At 48.3% G+C, this 21,183-nt stretch overlaps 1 protein-coding gene across 5 annotated transcripts in view; it reads left to right on the top strand.

Annotated features, from left to right (window-relative positions):
• The window catches only part of LOC140410710 (ectonucleotide pyrophosphatase/phosphodiesterase family member 3-like), a 280,597-nt gene that overhangs the window by 164,924 nt on the left and 94,490 nt on the right, over window positions 1–21,183 (top strand). For all 5 annotated transcript variants that reach the window (XM_072499147.1, XM_072499148.1, XM_072499151.1 and 2 more), the window contains 4 exons: window positions 5,270–5,342; window positions 12,313–12,421; window positions 13,166–13,297; window positions 20,751–20,782. In XM_072499147.1, the coding sequence (XP_072355248.1) occupies window positions 5,270–5,342; window positions 12,313–12,421; window positions 13,166–13,297; window positions 20,751–20,782 (346 nt within the window). The remainder of the gene's footprint in view (window positions 1–5,269; window positions 5,343–12,312; window positions 12,422–13,165; window positions 13,298–20,750; window positions 20,783–21,183) is intronic.

The following is a 21,183-nucleotide window of genomic DNA, read 5'->3' as shown; positions in this document are numbered from 1 at the left end:
CTCAGTTTGGACCCCGATACGCAACAATCACAGATTTGTCCCGGGCAAGATAGACGGAGAGTTTCAAAGCTGGCATAGGGCAGGTATTAAAAGGATGGGGGACCTGTTCATAGACGTGACTTTTCCCAGCTTGAAGACGCTGGAGGAGAAATTTAATCTGCCACCTGGAAATGCCTTCAGATACGCGCCGTCCTAAAAAAAACAGGTGGTGACATTTCCGATGCTACCCCCGCGTAGGATACAGGATAGGGTGGTCTCTGGCACCTGGGTTGGGAACGGGAAGATGTCGGACATTGACCAAGAACTACAGGAGGCGGAGGAAGCCCCAGTGGTGAAACTTAAGGGCAAGTGGGAGGAGGAGCTAGGCGGGGAGCTGGATCCGGGCCTGTGGACAGATGCTCTAAGTAGGGTTAAGTCCTCCTCATCTTGTGCCAGGCTTAACTTAATTCAGTTTAAAGTGGTCCACCGGGCACACATGACGGCAGCGAGAATGGGCAAGTTCTTTGGGGTTGAGGATAGATGTGCGGGAAGCTCAGTGAACCATATCCATATGTTGTGGGCATGTCCGGCTCTCAAAGGATAATGGCAGGGATTCGCTAAGGCAATGTCCAAGATCCTAAACATGCGGGTGGTGCCGAGTCCAGAGATAGCGATCTTTGGTGTGTCAGATGATCCGGGAGAAGCGAAAGAGGCCGAGGTTTTGGCCTTTGCCTCCCTGGTAGCCCGGAGACGGATCCTTTTAATGTGGAGAGACTCAAAACCCCTGAGTGTGGAGAAAATAAAATTTGCCTTGAGAGGGTCCATGACTGGGTTCTATCGGAGGTGGCAGCCTTTTCCCGACTTTCTAGGAGAGCATTAAAATGTCAGCAGCAGCAATCTGTGGGGGGGGGGGGGGGGGGGGATGTTCATGTACTGCATATTCTTTTTTTTCCCATCTTTATATAATGTTAACGTTCACCTTGTTTTGTTAACTGTTGTTAATGGTTACGTAAAAATTTTGTTTCGATAAAAATCTGAATAAAAATAATTTTTGTTAAAAAAGCAAAATCGGCCTATATGAGCCACACTGCTCAGGGTCCTTCTCCTGTTTAAGAATAAGTGAAATTGAGGCCTGCAACATTGTCGGGGGGAGGATTCCCTTCTCTCTAGCCTCGTTAAATGTCCTCACCAGCAGTGGGCTCAATATCTCTGAGAACTTCTTATAAAATTCCACCGGGTAACCATCCAGCCCCGGAGCTTTGCCCGACTGCATACCTCCAGCCCCTTAATAACTTCCTCCATCTCAGTTGGGGCCCCCAGCCCCTCCACCAGGTCCTCCTCCACCCTCGGGAACTCCAACCGATCCAAAAATTGCCTCATCCCCTCCACACCAGCCGGGGGTCCCGACTCATATAGTCTACATGTATAATTCTTTTAAAACTTTGTTCACCCCCCCCCCCCCCCTGGGTCCAAGACCATGTTCCCGTCCCTATTCTTCACTCTACCAATCTCCCTGGCTGCCTCTCTCTTCCTAAACTGCTGCGCCAACAGCCTACTCGCCTTTTCCCCGTACTCATACACCGCCCCTTTTACCTTCCTCAACTGTTCCACTGCTTTCCATGTGGTCAACAACTCAAACTCCGCATGTAACTTCTGCCCCTCCCTCAGGAGCCCCGTGTCCAGGGCCTCCGCGTATCTCCTGTCCACCCGGAGTATCTCCTCCACTAATCTCTCCCTCTCCGCCCTTTCCCCCTTTTCCCTATGGGACCGGATCGAAATTAACTCCCCTCTAACAAGCGCCTTCAGAGCTTCCCAAACCGTCGCTGCAGATACCTCTCCGTGTCATTAGTTTCCAGATCGTTCTGAATGGACTTATTCACCCGCCCGTCGACCGCTTCATCCGCTAACAACCCACATCCAGTCTCCATAACGGACGTTGCCCTTGCTCCTCGTCAACCCGCAAGTCCACCCAAGGTGGGGCATAATCGGACACTACAATTGCCGAGTATTCCGTCCCCACCACCCTCGGTATTAGCGCCCTGCTCAGAACAAAAAAGTCAATACGAGAGTCAACCTTATGGACGTGAGAAAAAAAAAGAAAACTCCTTCGCCCTCGGCTGTGTAAACCTCCATGGGTCTATACCCCCCCCATTTGTGCCATAAAGCCCTTCAATTCCTTTGCCACAGCCGGCCTCCTCCCTGACCTCAATAATGACCGATCCAATTCCGGATCAGTGACCGTGTTAAAGTCCCCTCCCCCCATGATCAAGTAATGCGACTCTAAGTCCGGGATCTTACCTAACACCCGACTCATAAACTCCATGGGAAATGAAAAATTGAAATGAAAATCGCTTATTGTCACAAGTAGGCTTCAAATGAAGTTACTGTGAAAAGCCCCTAGTCGCCACATTCCGGCGCCTGTTCGGGGAGGCTGGTACGGGAATCGATCCGTGCTGCTGGCCTGCCTTGGTCTGCTTTCAAAGCCAGCGATTTAGTCCTGTGCTAAACAGCCATGTCGTCCCAATTCGGATGTTCATGAGCACCACTCGTACACCCTCCAACCTTCCAATCACCATTATGTACCTACCCCCTTATCTGACACGATTCTCCCCGCTTCGAATGCCACTCGCTTACTAATCAAAATTGCTACACCCCTGGTCTTTGAGTCCAGCCCTGAGTGGAACACCTAGCTAACTCAACCCTCCCTCAATCTCGTCTGATCTATGACCTTAAGATGTGTCTCCTGTAGCATAGCCACGATGCCTTCATAGACATAGACATAGACATAGAATTTACAGTGCAGAAGGAGGCCATTCGGCCCATCGAGTCTGCACCGGCTCTTGGAAAGAGCACCCTACCGAAGGTCCAAACCTCCACCCTATCCCCATAACCCAGTAACCCCACCTAATCCCCATAACCCAGTAACCCCACCCTACGGGCAATTTTGGACACTATGGGCAATTTAGCATGGCCAATCCACCTAACCCGCACATCTTTGGACTGTGGGAGGAAACCGAAGAACCCGGAGGAAACCCACGCACACACGGGGAGAACGTGCAAACTCCGCACAGACAGTGACCCAAGCCGGAATCGAACCTGGGACCCTGGAGCTGTGAAGCAATTGTGCTAACCACCATGCTACCGTGCTGCCCCATTCAGTTCCCTCAGATGCGCGAATACGCAAGCCCTCTTGACCAGCCCATTCAGTCCTCTCATGTTCCACGTAATCAGCCTAGACGGGCCCCCCCCCCCCCCCGCCGACTAGCCATCCCCCTTTTTAGGCCAACCCCGGGCCCACGCCCCCCGCTTCCCCGAGCACCCCTATGAGCAGCAGCCGCTCCCGATCTCACCTTTATTCCCCGACAATAGTTCCTCCCCTGTCAGCAAAGCAGTCTCCCCCACCCCCCACTTTCCCCCCCTCCACAACACCAGAAACCTCATCCCCCCAGGCCAAGCACCAGTTTAACACCTGTTCACCCCCCACTGCGCTTCTGAGAGTCAGCTGTACCATGCTAATCCCGATAACACCCACCCCTGTCTCCCTATTGTTCGAACCTCTTCCCCCACATGAATAAATCTGATAACAGCATCACATTTCCCAGTGAGTAAAAAGCAGCGGCAACAAACAAACAAAAAGATGCAATTAACAGGCACCAGTGAAGAAACAGTCCCTTAAGGCAAGATCCAGTCTCCCAAAGAAAAGCTCTAATTTGAAGACCCCCTCCCCCCCCACATCAAGTCTCTGCAAGGCAAAGCACCCTACAACCATCACCGCCGCCCACAGTTGCCCCCAGAGCAACATGAAATCTCTTTTTAGAAAAAAAACCCCAAGACAGTGTTACGAGCCACCGCTACAAAACCTATCCGCAACTTAAATGTCCTCTAAATCGTCTCGAGCTTCTTTTCTTTAATGAATGCCCAAACATCGTCTGGCGTCTCAAAATAAAAGTCTCGTTCCTCGTGCGTTACCCACAGCCGCGCTGGGTACAACATCCCGAACTTCATCCCCTTCTTAAAGAGGGTCGCCTTTGCCCAGTTGAACTCAGCCCATCTCTTGGCCAGCTCCGCTCCCAGATCCTGATAAATACGCAACTCACAGTTCTCCCATTTGCTGCTCCGTTCTTTCTTGGCCCACCGCAGGACAAGTTCCTTGTCTGTAAACCGGTGAAAACGTACCACCATGCCCCTCGGCGGGTTGTTCACCCTGGGCTTCCTCGCGAGGGCTCTATGTGCTCTATCCACCTCCAGGGGCCGAGGGAACACCTCAGCCCCATCAACCTCTCCAGCATGTCCGCCACATATTCCCTCGCATCTGAAACATCACAGCCTTCAGCGAGGCCAACGATTCTAAGGTTCTGACTCCTGGACCTATTCTCCAGGTCCTCCAGCTTTTCCTGAATCCTCTTCTGGCAGTCGTCCAGCACCTCAACCTTGTCCTCCTGGTCGGATAGCTTTTGTTTGATCTCCCGTATCGCTTTCCCCTGGGTCTCCTGATTCAAGACTACTTGATCGATCGAAGTCCTGATCAGGTCCAGCATATCCTTTTTAAGCTTGGCGAAGCAATCCTCAAAAAACGTCACCAGCTGCTCCATCGACCACTGAGCCGCCTCTCCTCGGCCCTTGCCCTTTGCCATGCTGTCCCGCGGTACCAGCTCCGCGTGCTTCTCGCTACCGGGACTGAGTCGGTTCACACGCCCACTTCTGATCCAATTCTCCATACACCAGAGAGGGAATCCTCCTTACTGTAACACAGTTCACCGATTTATCCCCAAAAATCCAAGAAAAATCAGGGGCAAAAGGTCCGAAAGTCCATTACAGGCAGGAGCTATTGAATGTGCGACCTACTCCTCCATGGCCGCCACCGGAAGACCGTACATGTTTTTCAGTGTCCATAGAATCCCTACAGTGCAGAAGGGGGCCATCCGGTCCATTCAGTCTGCACCAACCCTGCGAAAGAGCACCCTCCACCTTGGCCCACATTCCCACCCTATCCCTGTAACCCAGTAGCCCCAACTAACGTTTTGGACACTAAGGGGCAATTTAGCATGCCGATCCACAAAACCTGCATACCTTTGGACTGTGGGAGGAAACCGGAGCACCCGGAGGAAGCCCACGCAGACACGGGGAAATGTGTCAGCTCCACACAGACAGCCACCTAAGGCCGGAATTGAACCCTAGTACTGTGAGGCAGTAGTGCTAACCACTGTGCCGCCAACATTTTACAGTATTGTTCACGTGTAAAGAATTAGTGCTTATATATTATTTCAAAATGGATTTATTGCTGTTTTAGGCCTGATTTCTACACCTTGTACTTGGACGAACCAGATCATTCAGGGCATCGCCACGGGCCTTATAGCAATGAAGTAAGTTCATTTTGGTACTTTCCTTTGAAGAGATTCTAGGTTAATTTAATAATGTCATAAAATATGATATTGTATCCAGATAATTCTAGTGCATCAAAATGAGAGCGTGGATATTAACAGTAGTTAATGTATGAGCTATGGGAATATTATGCACAATTCCATCATGTAAGCTGAGTGACCTGACTTTGGCAGTGAATGCTACAGCAGGCATTGTCAAACTTGGGGGCGCGACCTGCGGGTGGGTCGCGGGCAGGTGTCGGGTGGGTCGCGGAGCCGTCCGTCGCGGCGCTCCCTATTAATCAAATCCGCGTGCAACAGCCACAGCAGCCGTTTTTTTATAAGCCGATCACGGATGATCGGGCACGCTTGCGCAGTGCGGCTGCATTTCTTTTTATATGGTCGCAGTTTTTTTATTTCAAGTTCGGGGGGGACAAAGGGACCATTGGGGCCAAAGGGACCCAAAACCATTTCCTCCATTTTTGTCAGTAACAAACAAGGTAAGAGAAAATGGTGGGTCGCGCAGGTCGGCCGACGTGGGCCGCAAAGGTTGGCCGGCGTGGGTCGCTAAGGTCAGCCGGCGTGGGTCGCGAAGGTCGGCCGGTGTGGGTCGCAAAGGTCGGCTGGGTTGGGTCCCGAAGGTTGGCCTGTTGGTAAAAATGGGTCCCCGGAAAAAAAGTTTGAAAAACACTGTGCTACAATGTCCCTCGGCTAGGGAAAAGGATTTTAAAACTAGTCAAGTTTGACAATTATTGCTATCCATTGATGCCTATCGAAAGTGCATTTGTGTAAATGTGCGGTAATGGCAGGATTGTACTTGGCTAATCTGCAGCTCAAAACACATACATGTACACACAGTCATGCACACACACAGGTATAAATGCCATGCACACACATATATACATGTGCTCGCATACACGCACAACTGTACACACAGATAAAAAAATGCATACTAAAAATATATGCACGCAGAAGGCAAGAAGTTTATAGGTCCCTGAACAGTATGGCGGAAGAAATAATGGGGGCTTGTAAGAAAGGTACTTCAATAATCATGGGTGATTTTAATCTATACATGGATTGGATGGAACAGATTGGCAAAGGTAGCATGGGATATAAGTTATTAGAGTGTTTTCAGGACAATTATTTAGAGCAGCATGTTCTAGAATGTAGACCTGGTAATGTGCAATAAGGCAGAATTAATTAATGACCTCATATTTAAGGTGCCTCAAAGTAGCATGATCATAATCATAGAATCATAGAATTTACAGCGCAGAAGGAGGCTATTCAGCCCATCGAGTCTGCACCGGATTTTGGAAAGGCCATCTAAGCCCACACCTCCACTCTATCTCCGCAACCCAATAACCCCACCTAACCCAAGGGCAATTTAGCATGGCCTATCCAGCTAACCTGCACATCTTTGGACTGTGGAGGAAACCCACGCAGACACGGGGAGAACGTGCAGACTCCGCACAGACAGTGACCCAAGCCGGGAATCGAACCTGGACCCTGGAGCTGTGAAGCAACTGTGCTAACCACTGTGCTACCATTCGGCCCAATTGAATTTTGCATTTACTTTGAGGGCGAGCAGAGGGAGTCTAAGACTAGGGTTTTATACTTAAATACTGGCAATTACAGGGGTATGATGACAGCGCTAGCTAAAGTGAACTGGGAAATTAGGTTGAAGGGTAAGATAGTAGAGATGCAGTCACAGACATTTAAGGAGATATTTATTGATGGAATATATCTTTGCTGAGTGTCCTGAAAGAAAGACTCAATGAGACAAGTGCATCCAGCATGGCTTATGAAGTAAATAAAATATATTTAACGGAAAAAAACAGTCACGCCTTGGGCGGGTTTAGCGGGGTGTTTCCGGCGCTTACGGTGCTGAGAACTACCCCGCTATCAAACGGGCCTCTTTTTCTGGCCCCGATGAGGAATGCCGCACTCACCTTCATTTGCTCGTCAGTACAGGACGAGATTGCGGTGCCATTTAAAATCGAGATTCGTGCTGGGCGCCGGTTTGCAGTCTAACCGGCCTGCTCCGGATTGTGAGTTCCGGATCTCTCCCAAATATGACGAGCATATCATTAACGCTCATTTGCATTCATTTCCATCTCATTAGCGAGATTGAAGTTGAATGCAAGGGCCTCCCAGGAATTAACCGGCTCCCCAGCGAGAAATCACATGGGTGATGTTTAGTACTCCACTTTAAAAACGTGCAGCTGCCGCAATGGACATGTGGTCCGTGAGAGGGAACAATCATTTTACCTGACATGAACAACTCTGTTGAGACAGGTCATCTGGGTGAAAGGGCAGTGGACCCTCACCCTCACTGTGGGTGACTGCTCTCTCCTCGGACAACCCTGTGATTTCCCGGGCCCTTTTCTCACGAAGATCGAATGTGGGGGAGTGTGATGTATCAGCCAGTGAGGGGGCATGGTTGGAAATGTGAGGGGTGGCAAGCAGAACTGATGCCAGGAGAGAGAGAGGTAGTAATGTATCCTTACAGCTTGATGGAGGTCGTTTATCTTCTTCTGACATTGTACAGCTGTCCTCCTTGTCATTCTGCTTACACTGACAGCCACTGCCACTGCCTTCCAGGCTGCATTGGTGACCCTGCTGCTGGTCTTCCGATCCCCTTAGGGGAATGGGATTTCCTGTTTTACATTGACGGCGTCGAGAAGCCTGGCCTAGTTGGCATCACCAAATCGAGCAGCAGGTCTCCTCGCTGCCATGCTTGTCTGTTGACTGTTGTGAGTGCTGTTGCTGTTTAAAAGGAGCACCCCCTTAATAGTAGCGAGACACTGAGGCGCAAGTCTGGCGAATCGGACAGTGAGATAGCAGTAATGGTGAGAAGCTCCTGAGGGCTCATTTCCGGCACTAGGTGCCGTGAAATATGGGCCACGTTCTTGCCAATGCAGCCGTCGAGAATCACCCCGCCAATCATGCCCAAAATGGCACATAGAAATATTTCCATCAAATCGTGTCCAAAGTGTTTTAATGTGTGAGCTTAGAGTGTTCAAAATTTAGAGTTGTCTACATTTAAATGATTCTAGCAGCAAAATTTTGTGAATTGAAAAACAGTTTATTTATTCAAGCACACACTTGCTCCGAAGGTTTACACATAATTTCTCACAGACACTATCGCACACAAAGAAATTTCATACAGATTGATGGAAAATATGATTACACTCTGGATTTATTTCAGTCTCTTTCATAGCAGGCCAGTAGTTTCTTAGATGACTTGATACTTTAACGGGAGTGGAGGTCTTGTAAAAACATAGGATTTACAGCAAGCTACAAGGTCGAACTGCTTGCTTATCGGCTCCAAGGTGAACGTGAATTTAGAACACGTTGGAGGGGAGAATCTGAATCGCACTTTCAGGGTACAGTTGTAGATTATCTTGCCTGCATAATTTTCTTGCTCCTGTTTCCAAGGTTTAGTTGGTGTTTCTGAGGGTATCTGTCCCAGAAGAGCTCCTGCTGCTACATTTTAAAAAGCAGGTAGAAAGCTGCCATATAATAATAATAATAATCACTCATTGTCACAAGTAGGCTTCAATGAAGTTACTGTGAAAAGCCCCTAGTCGCCACATTCCGGCACCTGTTCGGGGAGACCGGTACGGGAATTGAACCAGAGCTGCTGCCACTGTGCTAAACCAGCCCCTTATCCATGTGACCCGTGACAAGTCCAAAGTTATTTTCCAAATTAGGTCGTATGTTAGATTGGTAAACATTCACACCCTGAAATTTTCAGATAACCAAGGTCGTTGTGTTTGGGAAACATCACAATATAATGAAAGGTCAATGAGATCCATTTCATATTCATCTAACCTCTAGTGAGTTTTGATGCTTTATTGTCCATGGTCTTTCTATTGATGGTCCATCATTAATAAAATGATGTGTGAATTTCACAAGTGGCTGAGATTACCCAAATGTAATCAGTTATTTATTGAGTTTTAGGACTGTCTGGAGCTGCATACTGCCATTTTAAACAATTTTTGGTTGTCCACATTTTGAAAAAAATATCTTTTATGTTTGGAATATCTTCATTCCTGTACTGGGCATGACACTGCATGGCACTTCATGGACATCATTGCTCAAGTTCTGAAAGCACCATGAATTCTGTGCAAGTGAATGGTCTGCTTCTACATGTACTCCAGGTGGTGCTGCATATGGCTCTCAGTGAGGTTGGCTGCGCTCTCATTGGAGGGGGTCATGAACTTGAAGCCCTGAGATATGGTGGAGCTCAGTGGCTGCATTGATTATTCCACTCACATACCATTGGCCCACACAACCTCCGGGAACGCTGACAGGTGGGAACACATTCACTGTTGCTGTTCCAATTAAAGCCTTCTTATTGTGGCTGATGAGACCCCACATTAATGCCCAGCAGTGCATCAATGTGACTGTTCTCTCTGCTCTGAAGAGGCCTGTCCACAAATACCTCTGTCACTTTTTCTTGTGCTCTGGTCCTCACTCGTAGCCATCATGCGGAAAGACCTACTGAGGTGTAAATAAACGCTGATGGATGGCGAGTTAGTCAGATATGATGCTGCTTCCTCGAATATCTCTTCCTCCTGCTCTGTCTGAGGGATACTTCTGGCGAAGGGAGACTTGGGTTACACCTGCTCCCTGTGGGAAACAACATCACAATCCTATCGGAGAGCTTGGAGAGCTGAAGGCTGTGCAGTGTTGAGGGCTTCTAAGCAGAGCTCAGCATGCTCCTAGGTGAGGTGTGGCACACATTTCCCCTTTCCACCGCCAGGTCAGCTTCAGCCACAGCTTTAGAAGCAACATATTTGTGGCATGTCCTCAGAAATAGTATGGTTCAGAGCTTCTCGAAAAGGTGAATGAGTGAGTGTCCTGGGTGCACACCCCTCCAAAGGCGAGGAGCAGCATGTGTTTTGTATCTCCCCAGCTGCTGTGAGTATAGTCACATCTATACTCAAGGGCCTGGCCCACTGCTGGAAGTTGCACTCTTGTATCTAAATCGTAATGAGTCATTGAAATATTTCCTGAACTTGGCACCTTAGCATTTCAAAGTCCTGTCTTTTTGCTAAGGGCAGGTAACATCTTCCTTGCCTCTGGGAAGATGATATCCCTCATGGCCTGAACCAAAGTTTCCTGGCCAGTATCTGAAAATCTGGGGCCACTCAGGCTGGATTCATTCACTCCACTGACACATCCTGACAATATTGCCCACAAAAGATGCAAGAAGGCACATGACCTAGACCTCGGGCCAGTGTGATGTTGGTCAAGGACATTAACCAATGCCTGCCTGCGCATGTAGGTTTGGTTGCTTTAAATGTGCATAGGTCATCATGGGATGACTTCCTGTTGTGTCAGGTGGTTAGTATGTAGGTTCCCTAAGTCAGCTAATGTTTCCCATTGGATAGTGTAAGTTAAGCGTACCCAAATGATTATGTATTAGGAAGATATTCAGGTATGAATTCTTCATTTGGATTTCTTGGGAAAAGCCATTTACTCCGGTTCCATGTATTAGAATTATAGAATTCCTACAGTGCAGAAGGAGGCCATCTGGCCCATCGAGTCTGCACCAACCCTCCAAAAGCAAAACTTACCTAGGCCCACTCGCATTCCCTATCTCCGTAACCCCACCTAACTTGTATATCTTTGGACACTAAGGGGCAATTTAGCATGGTCAATCCACCTAACCTGCACATCATTGGACTGTGGGAGGAAATAGCCATCCTGTTTCCATGTAGACAAGGGAGAAAATACAGTCACCCAAGGCCGGAAATGAACCCGATACCTGGCGCGATGAGGCAGCAGTGCTAATTACTGTGCCGCGCCTTGAGGGGCCCTTCAAAACATCTCGTTACTTTTTAATCACTGGTAATCTTTGCCCATTACATTCTTCAGACAAATCCAAAACCAAGAACAAAAGATAAGGTCAACATTGCAACACTAATCCAAATTATTTTAAGATGCACTTACACATAGTGTATAGAGAGTTAATGTGGGACTGAATATAGTAGTCCCCAGACGGTGATGTAAGAAGGCACACAACGTAGACTTGGGGTCAGTATGGTGTTGATCAGAGACGTGTTAAGACCTAAAGATGAAGAGAGCCTCATGCATGTACCTTTACTGTATCTATGTATATAGTTGCAAGCAGTTGATAAGTAAAGGTAAAGTCACCATAGTCCCCAATGATCATTGCTTTCCCCTTCGAGGGGAGAGCTGACTGGTGGTGATTTAACCTGAGGATCACCACACCTCAGGCAAGGGGCCAGGTTGAGAAGGCGGGCTTCATGAATAATCTCAGCCAGCACAGGAATTGAATCCACGCTGCTGGCCTTGTTCTGCATCACAATTCAACTGTCTAGCCAAGTGAGCTAAACCCCCTTCCATATTATTTCACATTACTGCCCCTCCTTACATGTTATTACACAATTCAAAGCTTAGGAGGTCTCTCTCACTATTTTAAACCTTTCCACCACTTACCAACTGTTTGCTCACTTTCAAGTGGCAGCTATAGCAGTAGCTGCCAATTCATCAGTTCTACAGGCAACCCACCTCTGTTCCCACATCATAGTTCCTTCACCAATAGAACTCATGTCACGGCCAAAATTTGGAACATTTCTAGGTTCCCGTTGGGGGTGATTTTGTGATCTGGAAATGAACCTACCTTCCATTCCACCTCCCCCTGCAAAACCGAGCCCTAAGATATCTATCAGGAGCCATGTCTAAGTTCTGCAATACCAGGCATGGCTACAAATTTCAATAAAATATTTAACATACGCAAGCACCTTTGAAACATTAAATCATTCATGATTCCTTCTTATTGTGGTGCAATTGACTGCTGTTTGCCGAACTAAAATAAAGATCATCCTAGAACTGCAGCAGCAATGACATGAATAAGATTTTAGTAGAATGAGATGATGAAAATTGTTTTGGCCTTGCTCTGTGTCATTCATTTCCAACTGTTTTCTCTCTTAATATATAGATTGGAAAAGCACTAGAGAGAGTGGACAAGATAGTGGGAATGCTGATGGATGGACTGAAGCAAAGAAACCTGCAGCGATGTGTCAACTTGATTCTGATATCTGACCATGGTAAGATACCAGACTTGCACACACAATTCCTCCAGACTTTCCCATTGCTTCTCACAATGACTGCATTTTCATCAGAAAATGTTAATAGTTTCCCTCGAATCCCAGGTGAAGAATATTTATTTATGATAAAGATGAGCAGTCTAAATGAAGACTTGTTAGCAAAGCTTTTTTTACTGCAGCTCTCTGGTTGGCTATTATCCTTTACACTTTTCACTTTTTTTCTTTCTTCTTGCCAACCAGATCTTCCTCGCAGCGCTGTGGGTGTACCTACACCAGATAAGCTGCCGCTGCTCACCACTACCTTTACAAAGGCAATTAGGGACGGGCAACAAATTCCGGCCTTGCCAACAATAGTCACATCCTATGAACAAACAGAAACATTAAATAATTATGGTTTACCTATTTGATCAAAAGCCGTCCAATATTTCATGTTCTCAAAGTCTGCTGTCTTTCCCTGCTGAAACGTCTGCAATGCATTACTGGCAGTTTCCCATGGCATGTTTTACTGATCGCCTCTGTACTCTTTCTAAAGCATTAATATCTGTTGTAACTACTTTGTAATATGGTCTGATCTAAAGAGCTCTGGGGAACAATAGGAGGAAAATAGAGAAGCTGGTAGTGAAAAATTCAAAACTTTTCTTATCCTATTTTAGCTGCTTCCAGAAAGAGAATGCTAGCCAATTTATAGTGGAATTGTTATATTCACTGAAAATCTGCTGAATCTTAATTTTTTATATCTTGCAGGAATGGAAGAAAGTGACTGTAAAAAGTTTGCATATCTGAACGAATATATAGACAATGCCAAGGACATCTACATGCATTATGGACCAGCCGGTCGGATAAGAGCTAAAGATGTCCCTGAGGACTATTTCACATGTAGGTAATCAAGATGTTTAAGTATTTTGGCTATTGACAGAGCAGTTAGTAATGAAAGTTTACATTTTTCTATTCTGAAACTACGTAGGCTGTTTAACGGTTTGCGAGGAAGCAAAATGCAAGTGTGAACTTGGTGCTGTTTCCTTCCCACAATCTCTTCAAAAAAAATTAACTATTGCAGCAGCATTGGGGGCGATTCTCCAAAATGGAGACGAAGTGTTCGCGCGTCGTGAACGCCGTTGCGTTTCACAACGGCGCGAAACGGGCACTGGGACGACCGATTCTGTCCCTTACAGGGGTCCAGCACGGCACTGGAGCGGTTTACGCTGCTCCAGCCACCCTTCCCGGCGCCAAATGGGTGCCGCGCCAACCCGCGCATGCGCGGGGGACTTCTTCAGTGCGCTGGCCCCGACGCAACATGGCGTGGGGATTCAGGGGCCAGCCATGCAACAAAGTATGCCCGGGGGGGGGGAGAGGCCGGCTCGCCGATCGGTGAGCCCCGATCACGGGCCAGACCCCATCGGAGGCACCCCCCGGTGAAGGAGCGCTTTTCCCCGCCCCACAGGCCGCCCCCGACCCATCGCGCAGAGTTCCCGCCGGCAGAGACCAGGGGTGAACGGCGCCGGCGGGACTCTGTCGTATCCGCGCGGCTGCTCGGCTCATCCGGGCTGCAGAATCGTCGGCCCCGCCGATTACAGTGGCCGGTGCTGCTTCAAACGCGCCGGCGCAAATGGCTCCGATTCTCCGCACCTCGGAGAATCGTGCTCCGGCATTGGGGTGTCGTGGCGCAGTTGCTCCGATTCTCCGGCCCGGCTCTGCAAAATTGGAACATAAAGAAGATGCTGAGAATAGTTAAAGTAGGGCGGCATGTAGCACAGTGGTTAGCTCTGGGACTGCGGCGCTGAGGACCCGGGTTCTAATCCCGGCCCTGGGTCACTGTCCATGTGGCGGTTGCATATTCTCCCCGAGTCTACATGGGTTTCACGCCCATAACCCAAAGATGGGCAGGTTAGGTGGAGCAGGTTACTAAACAAGTTTTGGATCCATCTCAACAAGTTTCCTTGAATTCCATGTGCTTCGACCTTCTCAATCAGTCTCCCATGTGGGACCTTGTCAAAGGCTTTGCTAAAATCCATATAAACTATATCAACTTCACTACCCTCATCTACACACTCAGTCACTTTATCAATAAATTCTGTCAAATTTGTTTAGGCATGACCACCCTCTGACAAAGCCATGCTGACTATCGTTAATCAATCCATGTCTTTCCAAATAGAGATTAATTCTCTCCTTCAGAACTTTCTCCAATACGTTCCCTACCACTAAGTGGTACAGTGACACAGTGGTTAGCACTGCTATCTCACGGTGCCGAGGACCCGGGTTCGATCCCGGCCCCGGCCCTCTGTCTGTGCGGAGTTTGCACGTTCTCTCCCTGTCTGCGTTGGTCTCACCCCCACAACCCAAAGATGTGCCAAGTATGTGGATTGGCCACGCTAGATTGCCCCTTAATTGGAAAACCTTTATACTTTCCCTACTGTTGCTACTTCTATTAACAAACCACAAGCTGCGAGTATGTTTCTTGTATTGACCAAATGACCGCACAGCCGGTGTGTTAGTTCAAAACACAGTTTATTATTAAACACAAGACTTATCTCCATGTGCAATTATACACGCGGCTACGCATTAAACTTCATCGACCAACTAAGATGACCTTTACTTAGCTTCTGGATGACCGGCTCTGTGCAGGTAGATAAGGCCTTTATCTGAATCCCCACGTGTGTCGGCTGGAAGTCGTCAGGTTCGTCTCGACTGCGGCTCGTCTCTCTCAGGTAGTGATCGCGGGTCTAGAACTTGGCTGGTCGTTATGCTGCAGTTGGTGTGGGCACAGGCCGGTTCCAGAAGAGATCGATCCCTAGTGTGCAGGGCCTCTTATCCTTCTCCTCTTTCGCGCCCTTTTGGGCGGTGCTAACTCAGGGTCCAATGGATCGATAGGGGTCTCGATCACCCTAATCGATCCTGGCCAATTAGGGGCGGGTACCTCGATGGCTGGGCGGGTCCTAATTACCATTGTTCCAAGTACAGATGTCTTTCCAAATAAGGGGAGACGGCGCCGGTGAGTCTGCTACTGTTGCTATTCCTTAATTTGAGTCTATTGCCCTGGGGAAATCGGTGATTGACCTTTAACAGGTGCGAGTTTCAGTTTGGTATGGTTTTCCTTTGCCCAGTACACAGGGGCTGTGTACTGACTGTGTCCCAACTTGACCACAATTTCCATTATCCTTTGCGGGCTGGCCACACTACCACTGATGTGGTATCACCATCATGATTGGAATGATCCTGAGGCACTGGTGATGTTAAAGACTATTACCTATGTCAGTGTGTGGAGATTTTTAAGATTCACAAGGTCACACCTTGTATATTCAATGAGGACAGGTTGCATAAATTTGGCTTGTGCTCACTTAAGTATAGAATATTGCGTGGAGATCCGAATGAGCTGCTTGAAATGTCATAATGTGATAAGTTAGATACGTCGGGCAGGATTTTACAGTCGGTCCTGCCATTGGGATCATTTGGCAACTCCGTGTGGAGGGCTTTGCGGCAGCAGAGGGTGCGAAAAACAGGCACCCCATTGACAGCGACGGAATCAGAATATCCCGCCACCCACCACCCTCCAATCGCAGGCCACCTCCACCACCGTAAAACATGCTGCAGGGGGTGTGGAAAATCCCATCCAAAGAAACCATTTCCTTTGGTGGGGGAATCAACAACAAGGGTTTATCTTTTAAAATTAGAGCTCAGCAATTTAGGAGTAAAATCGGAAACCATTTGCGTGAAAACTGGTTAACAGAAATATGAAATCTCTCCCCAGGAGGATGTGGATGCCTGCGTCAGCAGATGGGACTTTCAAGACTTTAAAAAAATCTTTATTTGTGTCACAAGTAGGCTTACATTAACACTGCAATGAAGTTAGTGTGAAAATCCCTCAGTCACCGCACCCCGGCGCCTGTTCAGGTACACAGAAGGAGAATTCAGAATGTCCAATTCACCTAACAAGCACATCTTTTGGGACTTGTGGGAGGAAACCAGAGCACCCGGAGGAAACTCACGCAGACACAGGGAGAGCGTGCAACTTTGCACAGACGATGTCCCAAGCTGGGGATTGAACCGGGAACCCTGGCACTGTGAAGCAACAGTGGTAACCTACCAAGATTGAGTTTAATGTTATTAGTTAGGGTATCAAGGAATATGGAGCCAAAGTGGAGATATGCAGTTCAGCTAGAGATCAGCCATAATCTGATTGTATGGTAGAACATACTAGAGGGACTGAATGGCCTACTCCAGTTCTTATATAGGTGAGGCTGTGGCATAATGGTATTGTCACTGGACTAGTAAACCAGAGACCCAGAGTAATGCTCGTGGAACCCGGTTCAAATCCCTCCATTGCAGATGGTGCAATTTGAATTCAATAAAAATCGTGAAGTCTAATGATGACCATGAAACCATTGTTGATTGCTTTTCACAGTAACTTCATTGCAGTGTTAATGTAAGCCTAGTTGTGACAATAATAAAGATTATTATTATTAAAAACCCATCTGGTACACTAATGTCCTTTAGGGAAGGAAATCTGCTGTCTTTACCTGGTCTGGCCTACACGTGACTCCAGACCCACAGCAATGTGGTTGACTCTTAACTGCCCACTCAAGGGCGATTAGGGATAGACAATAAATGCTGGCCCAGCCAGCGATGCCCACGTCCCATGAACAAATAAAAATAAATCTAATTATCCCCTGCCAGGTGACCAGTAACCATAACACCACCATCCCACAGTGCTCTGCCCCAGGGTCCGTCCATTTTGCATTCCTTTTTTGTTTCAAATTCTAATAGATCAGTGGTGACAAAGCTGGTGGATATTGTTCATGCAATAAGGTCTTTTGTGTGGAATGGGAATATTCACACGCTGCACGTACCAGATGATGAGACGGATGAGATAACGGCAGAGATAAGGTGGTCGCATTTTGAAATGAAAACAGCATTTTTTAATTTAACTGCAGGATTTTAAAAATAACTTCTTGTGGGGTGTGAGCATCACTGGTAAGGCCAGCATTTATTATCCTTCCCTAATTGCCTTTGAGAACAAGATATTGAGCTGCATTCTTAAACCGTTGCAGTCCATCTGGTGCAGGTATACTCACGGGCCGGGATGCTGCGACCCGGCGCCGGGTCAGAGAATTCCCGGGGGGGGGGGGGGGGGCGTGAGAATCGTGCCCCGACGCCGGCTTCCTCGTTCTCTGCCGGCGTTTTTCAGGCGCCAGCGGGATCGCCGCCACGCTGGTCGGGGGCCGTTGACAGCGGCACCCCCAGGAGATTCTCCGGGCCCCGATGGGCTGAGTGGCCGACGAGTTTGGCTGAGTTCCGCCGGCGTGGATTACTCACCTCCCACATGGCGGGACCTGGAAGGTGAGTGTGCGGGGTCCGTCCTGGAGGGGGGGGGGGGGGGTGGAGGGATCCGCCGCCTGGGGGGGGTCCCCACGGTGGCCAGGCCCTTGATCGGGGCCTACCGATCGTCGGGCAGGCTGGTTCTGTGGGGGCCTACTTTCCTCTGCGCCGGGCCCCTGTATGGCTCCGCCGCATTGCCCAGGGGCCGGCGCGGAGAAGGGAACCCCTGCGCAGAAATGCGCCGGTCGTTCCACGCATGCGTGAACTCGCGCGGGCTGTTCCGCGCCGGCTGGAGCTGTGGGGACGACTCCTGCAGCAACCTAGCCCCCTAGCAAGGTGAGAATTCCTCACTTTCGGGGGCCGTTGATGCCGGCGTGGGGACAGAGCCCCATTATTAGAGAATCCTGCCCTGAAGTGTTTTTGAAAAGAAGTTCCAGGTTTTTGTCCCAGCAACAATGAAGGAACAGCAATACGGATCCAAGTTGGTATGGCGTGTCATTTGGAGGGAAGGTGCAGGTGGTGGTGTTTCTCCCATGTCTGCTGCTTTTGTCCTTCTTGCGGGTGGAGGTTGTTGTTTTGGAAAGTGCTGTTGAAGGAGCCATGGTGAGTTGCTGCAGCGTACCTTGTTGGTGGTGCACACCGCTGCCACTGTGCGTCGATGGTGGAGGGAATGAACGTTTAAGGTAATGGATGGGGTGCCAGTCAAGTGGACTGCTTTGTTCTGGATTGTCTTGAGCTTCTTGAATGTTGTTGCAGCTGCACTCACCCAGGTAGTGGAGAGTATTCCATCGCACTCCTGACTTGATCCTTGCAGGTAGTGACTAGAGTTTGGGGAGCCACAGTATTCCCAATTTCTCTGACTAGCTGCTGCAGGCTCCCAATTGCTCCTGCAGCCTGCATTGTAGTGCTGATCACCCAATTGCGGCTAAGACTGTCAGTCAGGCTGGACAGGGATTCTGAGAAATATACTTGTTGGACAGAATTATCCCAAAAAATGACTAAGTGTCATCTCCAATGGGAGCATGGTGTGATTCCCACTGGGTCGGTGGGTGTAATCCAGATCGCAATCCATCCACTTGGCCATTTTTTGGAGGGGGACAAGTTTTGCCCTGGCTTGGAGAGGTGCGGGGTCTAAACACGCCAGCAGGCTGGGTTCCTCAGAGATCAGAGAAAAGTGACAGCCCCCCCCAAACCTTTATTAAACATATTCTGCAAGTTGTCCTGGTGCTTTGAGGATTAAATTCCAAAATCCTGTCCAATGTTCTGTGAAGACAGCAGCTGTAGTTCTTCATTTCCGTCGTCTATTTTTGACTGCAACTGGGCCAAAATTCAGGAACTCCCTTCCTATCAGTATGGTGGAGGTACCTATCCCACATGGACTGCAGCGGTTTAAGAAGGTGGCTCTCCACCAACTTCTCAAGGGCAATTAGGGATGGGCAATAAATGCTGGTTTAGCCAGCAATGCCCACACTCCTTATGTTCATCCCTTAAAGCTGAGAATACACATCCAAATGAAATATGAGTTAAAGGTAGATACCTGGTTAGGAGGATTGCATTTGGCTACATTCAAGGTAATTCAACAGAGTTGAAGTAGATTATCTGCAGTTGTAAGCATGAGATGGGCATCCTTTAATCTACAATTATTATGGAGGGGAGTCTGAGGTTTTATAGAATTGAGAAAGGCGACGGGTGGATTGCAGGGGTGGATGCAGGAGTGGAATGCAGAGTTTGGCACACTGGTGCATTCCTGAGGCTGGATTAAATGGTCAGGGTGGTGAGCCCATCTACTGGCTGGAGAACAAAGGGGTAACCCACTGAGGTCACTGCTGGGAGCCTCAGAGGGATTTAAATCCATTCAGGCACTTACCTACCTGCCGCTGGAGTTCCTGGGGCCTCCAGGAAGGAAGTCCTTCCTCCAACAGCTGCTGACCAATCAACGGGCTGGCAACTCTTCTGTACTAGCAGTGGCACTAGGAGTAGTGGCCACTGCTGGGACTGCACAAGGCTCAGGAGGTATAATAGTGCTGGAGGCCCTGGAACATAAGTAATTAAGGAGTGGAGACTGGAGGGGCGGCCTGATAGGGCCAGTCAGACAGGGAATGGAGGGGTGGGGAGTGTCAGTCAGTTTGAAAGACATGGAAGGCTTTTCCTGCATTGGGAAGCCTTTCCTCTGGCAGGTCCCTCTGTTGGGGACAGTGTCCAATCAGAAGGCTATTCCATCCTCACCAGTTTCACACTTGATTGTCAGAAAATAACCGGTGGTCTGGCCTGGCAATCCTTGCACCCCTGCTGCGACAGGGTGAGGCCTTTAAGAAGCCATTAATTGACTGCTTAAGGACTTTGATTGCCCAAGGATGATCTTGGCCTTCGCTTTCCAGGACTTTATTGCCGCTCTCCTGACGTGTCTGCCTGCCCAATTACACAGCATCCCTACCTCTCAACCTACTCCAGACGGAGGCAGAGGGAACATTAAATTTCATTCTGGTATCTATCAGCAATAAATGTGGGAATAATAAAAATGTGAATTTCCACTCAGCTGCATTATCATAAGAGTTTGTTTTCTTTTTTAAAAATTTATTGTGCCCAATTCTTTTTTTTCCAATTAAGGGGCAATTCAGCGTGGTCAGTCCCCCTAGTCTGCGCACTTTTTGGGTTATTGGGGTGTGACACACAGACAATGTGCAAACTCCACACGGACAGTGATCGGGGCTGGGATCGAACCCAGGACCGCGGCGCCGTGAGGCAGTAGTGCTAACCACTGTGCCACCGTGCTGCCTCTTCATACGGGATATTTAAATTATGATAGAAGCTGAGTCATGGTGCAGGGAAAGAAAAATGAAGAAATTGGTCCTTGTTGCCTCCTAGTTTTTTCTAGGGCTTCATGGACAGTAACATTTTGGCTGGAGTCAGACTTGAGTTTGTCCTTTTGAATGGGTAGGTGCGAGGTACTAGAGGGAAATGTATTCTTTTAACCAGCCATACCTATCTGACTGATTCTATTGTTTTTTGTTTACAGTTGATTCAGAAGGTCTTGTGAAAAATCTCACTGTAAGTACTTTTCACAAATTTCTCAAGCTTGATGAATTTCATATTTGCCTTGAATGATCACTGCTATAATTGCAATATAATAAAAGTGTTAATTAAGTTCTAAAGAAGGTCTTGTGGCTCAGCTTCTAAGCACGAATCTCTGGATTTGGGTCCCACTCCAGGACTTGATGACGACGGAAGATGCATTCATAATTAACTTCCATGGCCACATTATCAACCTGCAAATCCTTCCAATACATAAATAAGAGATCCCCTGGTCAGCCATGCTTAATGTGGAGTGGTGCACTTCAGCTTTAATAATAATATTTATTGTCACAAGTAGGCACACATTAACACTGCAATGAAGTTACTGTGAAAAGCCCCTTGTCGCCACATTCTGGCACCTGTTTGGGGACACGGAG

This window comes from Scyliorhinus torazame, chromosome 4 (assembly GCF_047496885.1).
Source record: "Scyliorhinus torazame isolate Kashiwa2021f chromosome 4, sScyTor2.1, whole genome shotgun sequence".
NCBI classification, from domain to species: domain Eukaryota; kingdom Metazoa; phylum Chordata; class Chondrichthyes; order Carcharhiniformes; family Scyliorhinidae; genus Scyliorhinus; species Scyliorhinus torazame.
Note: the sequence above shows the minus strand (reverse complement) of the source record. Positions and strands in the feature narration are given on the sequence as shown.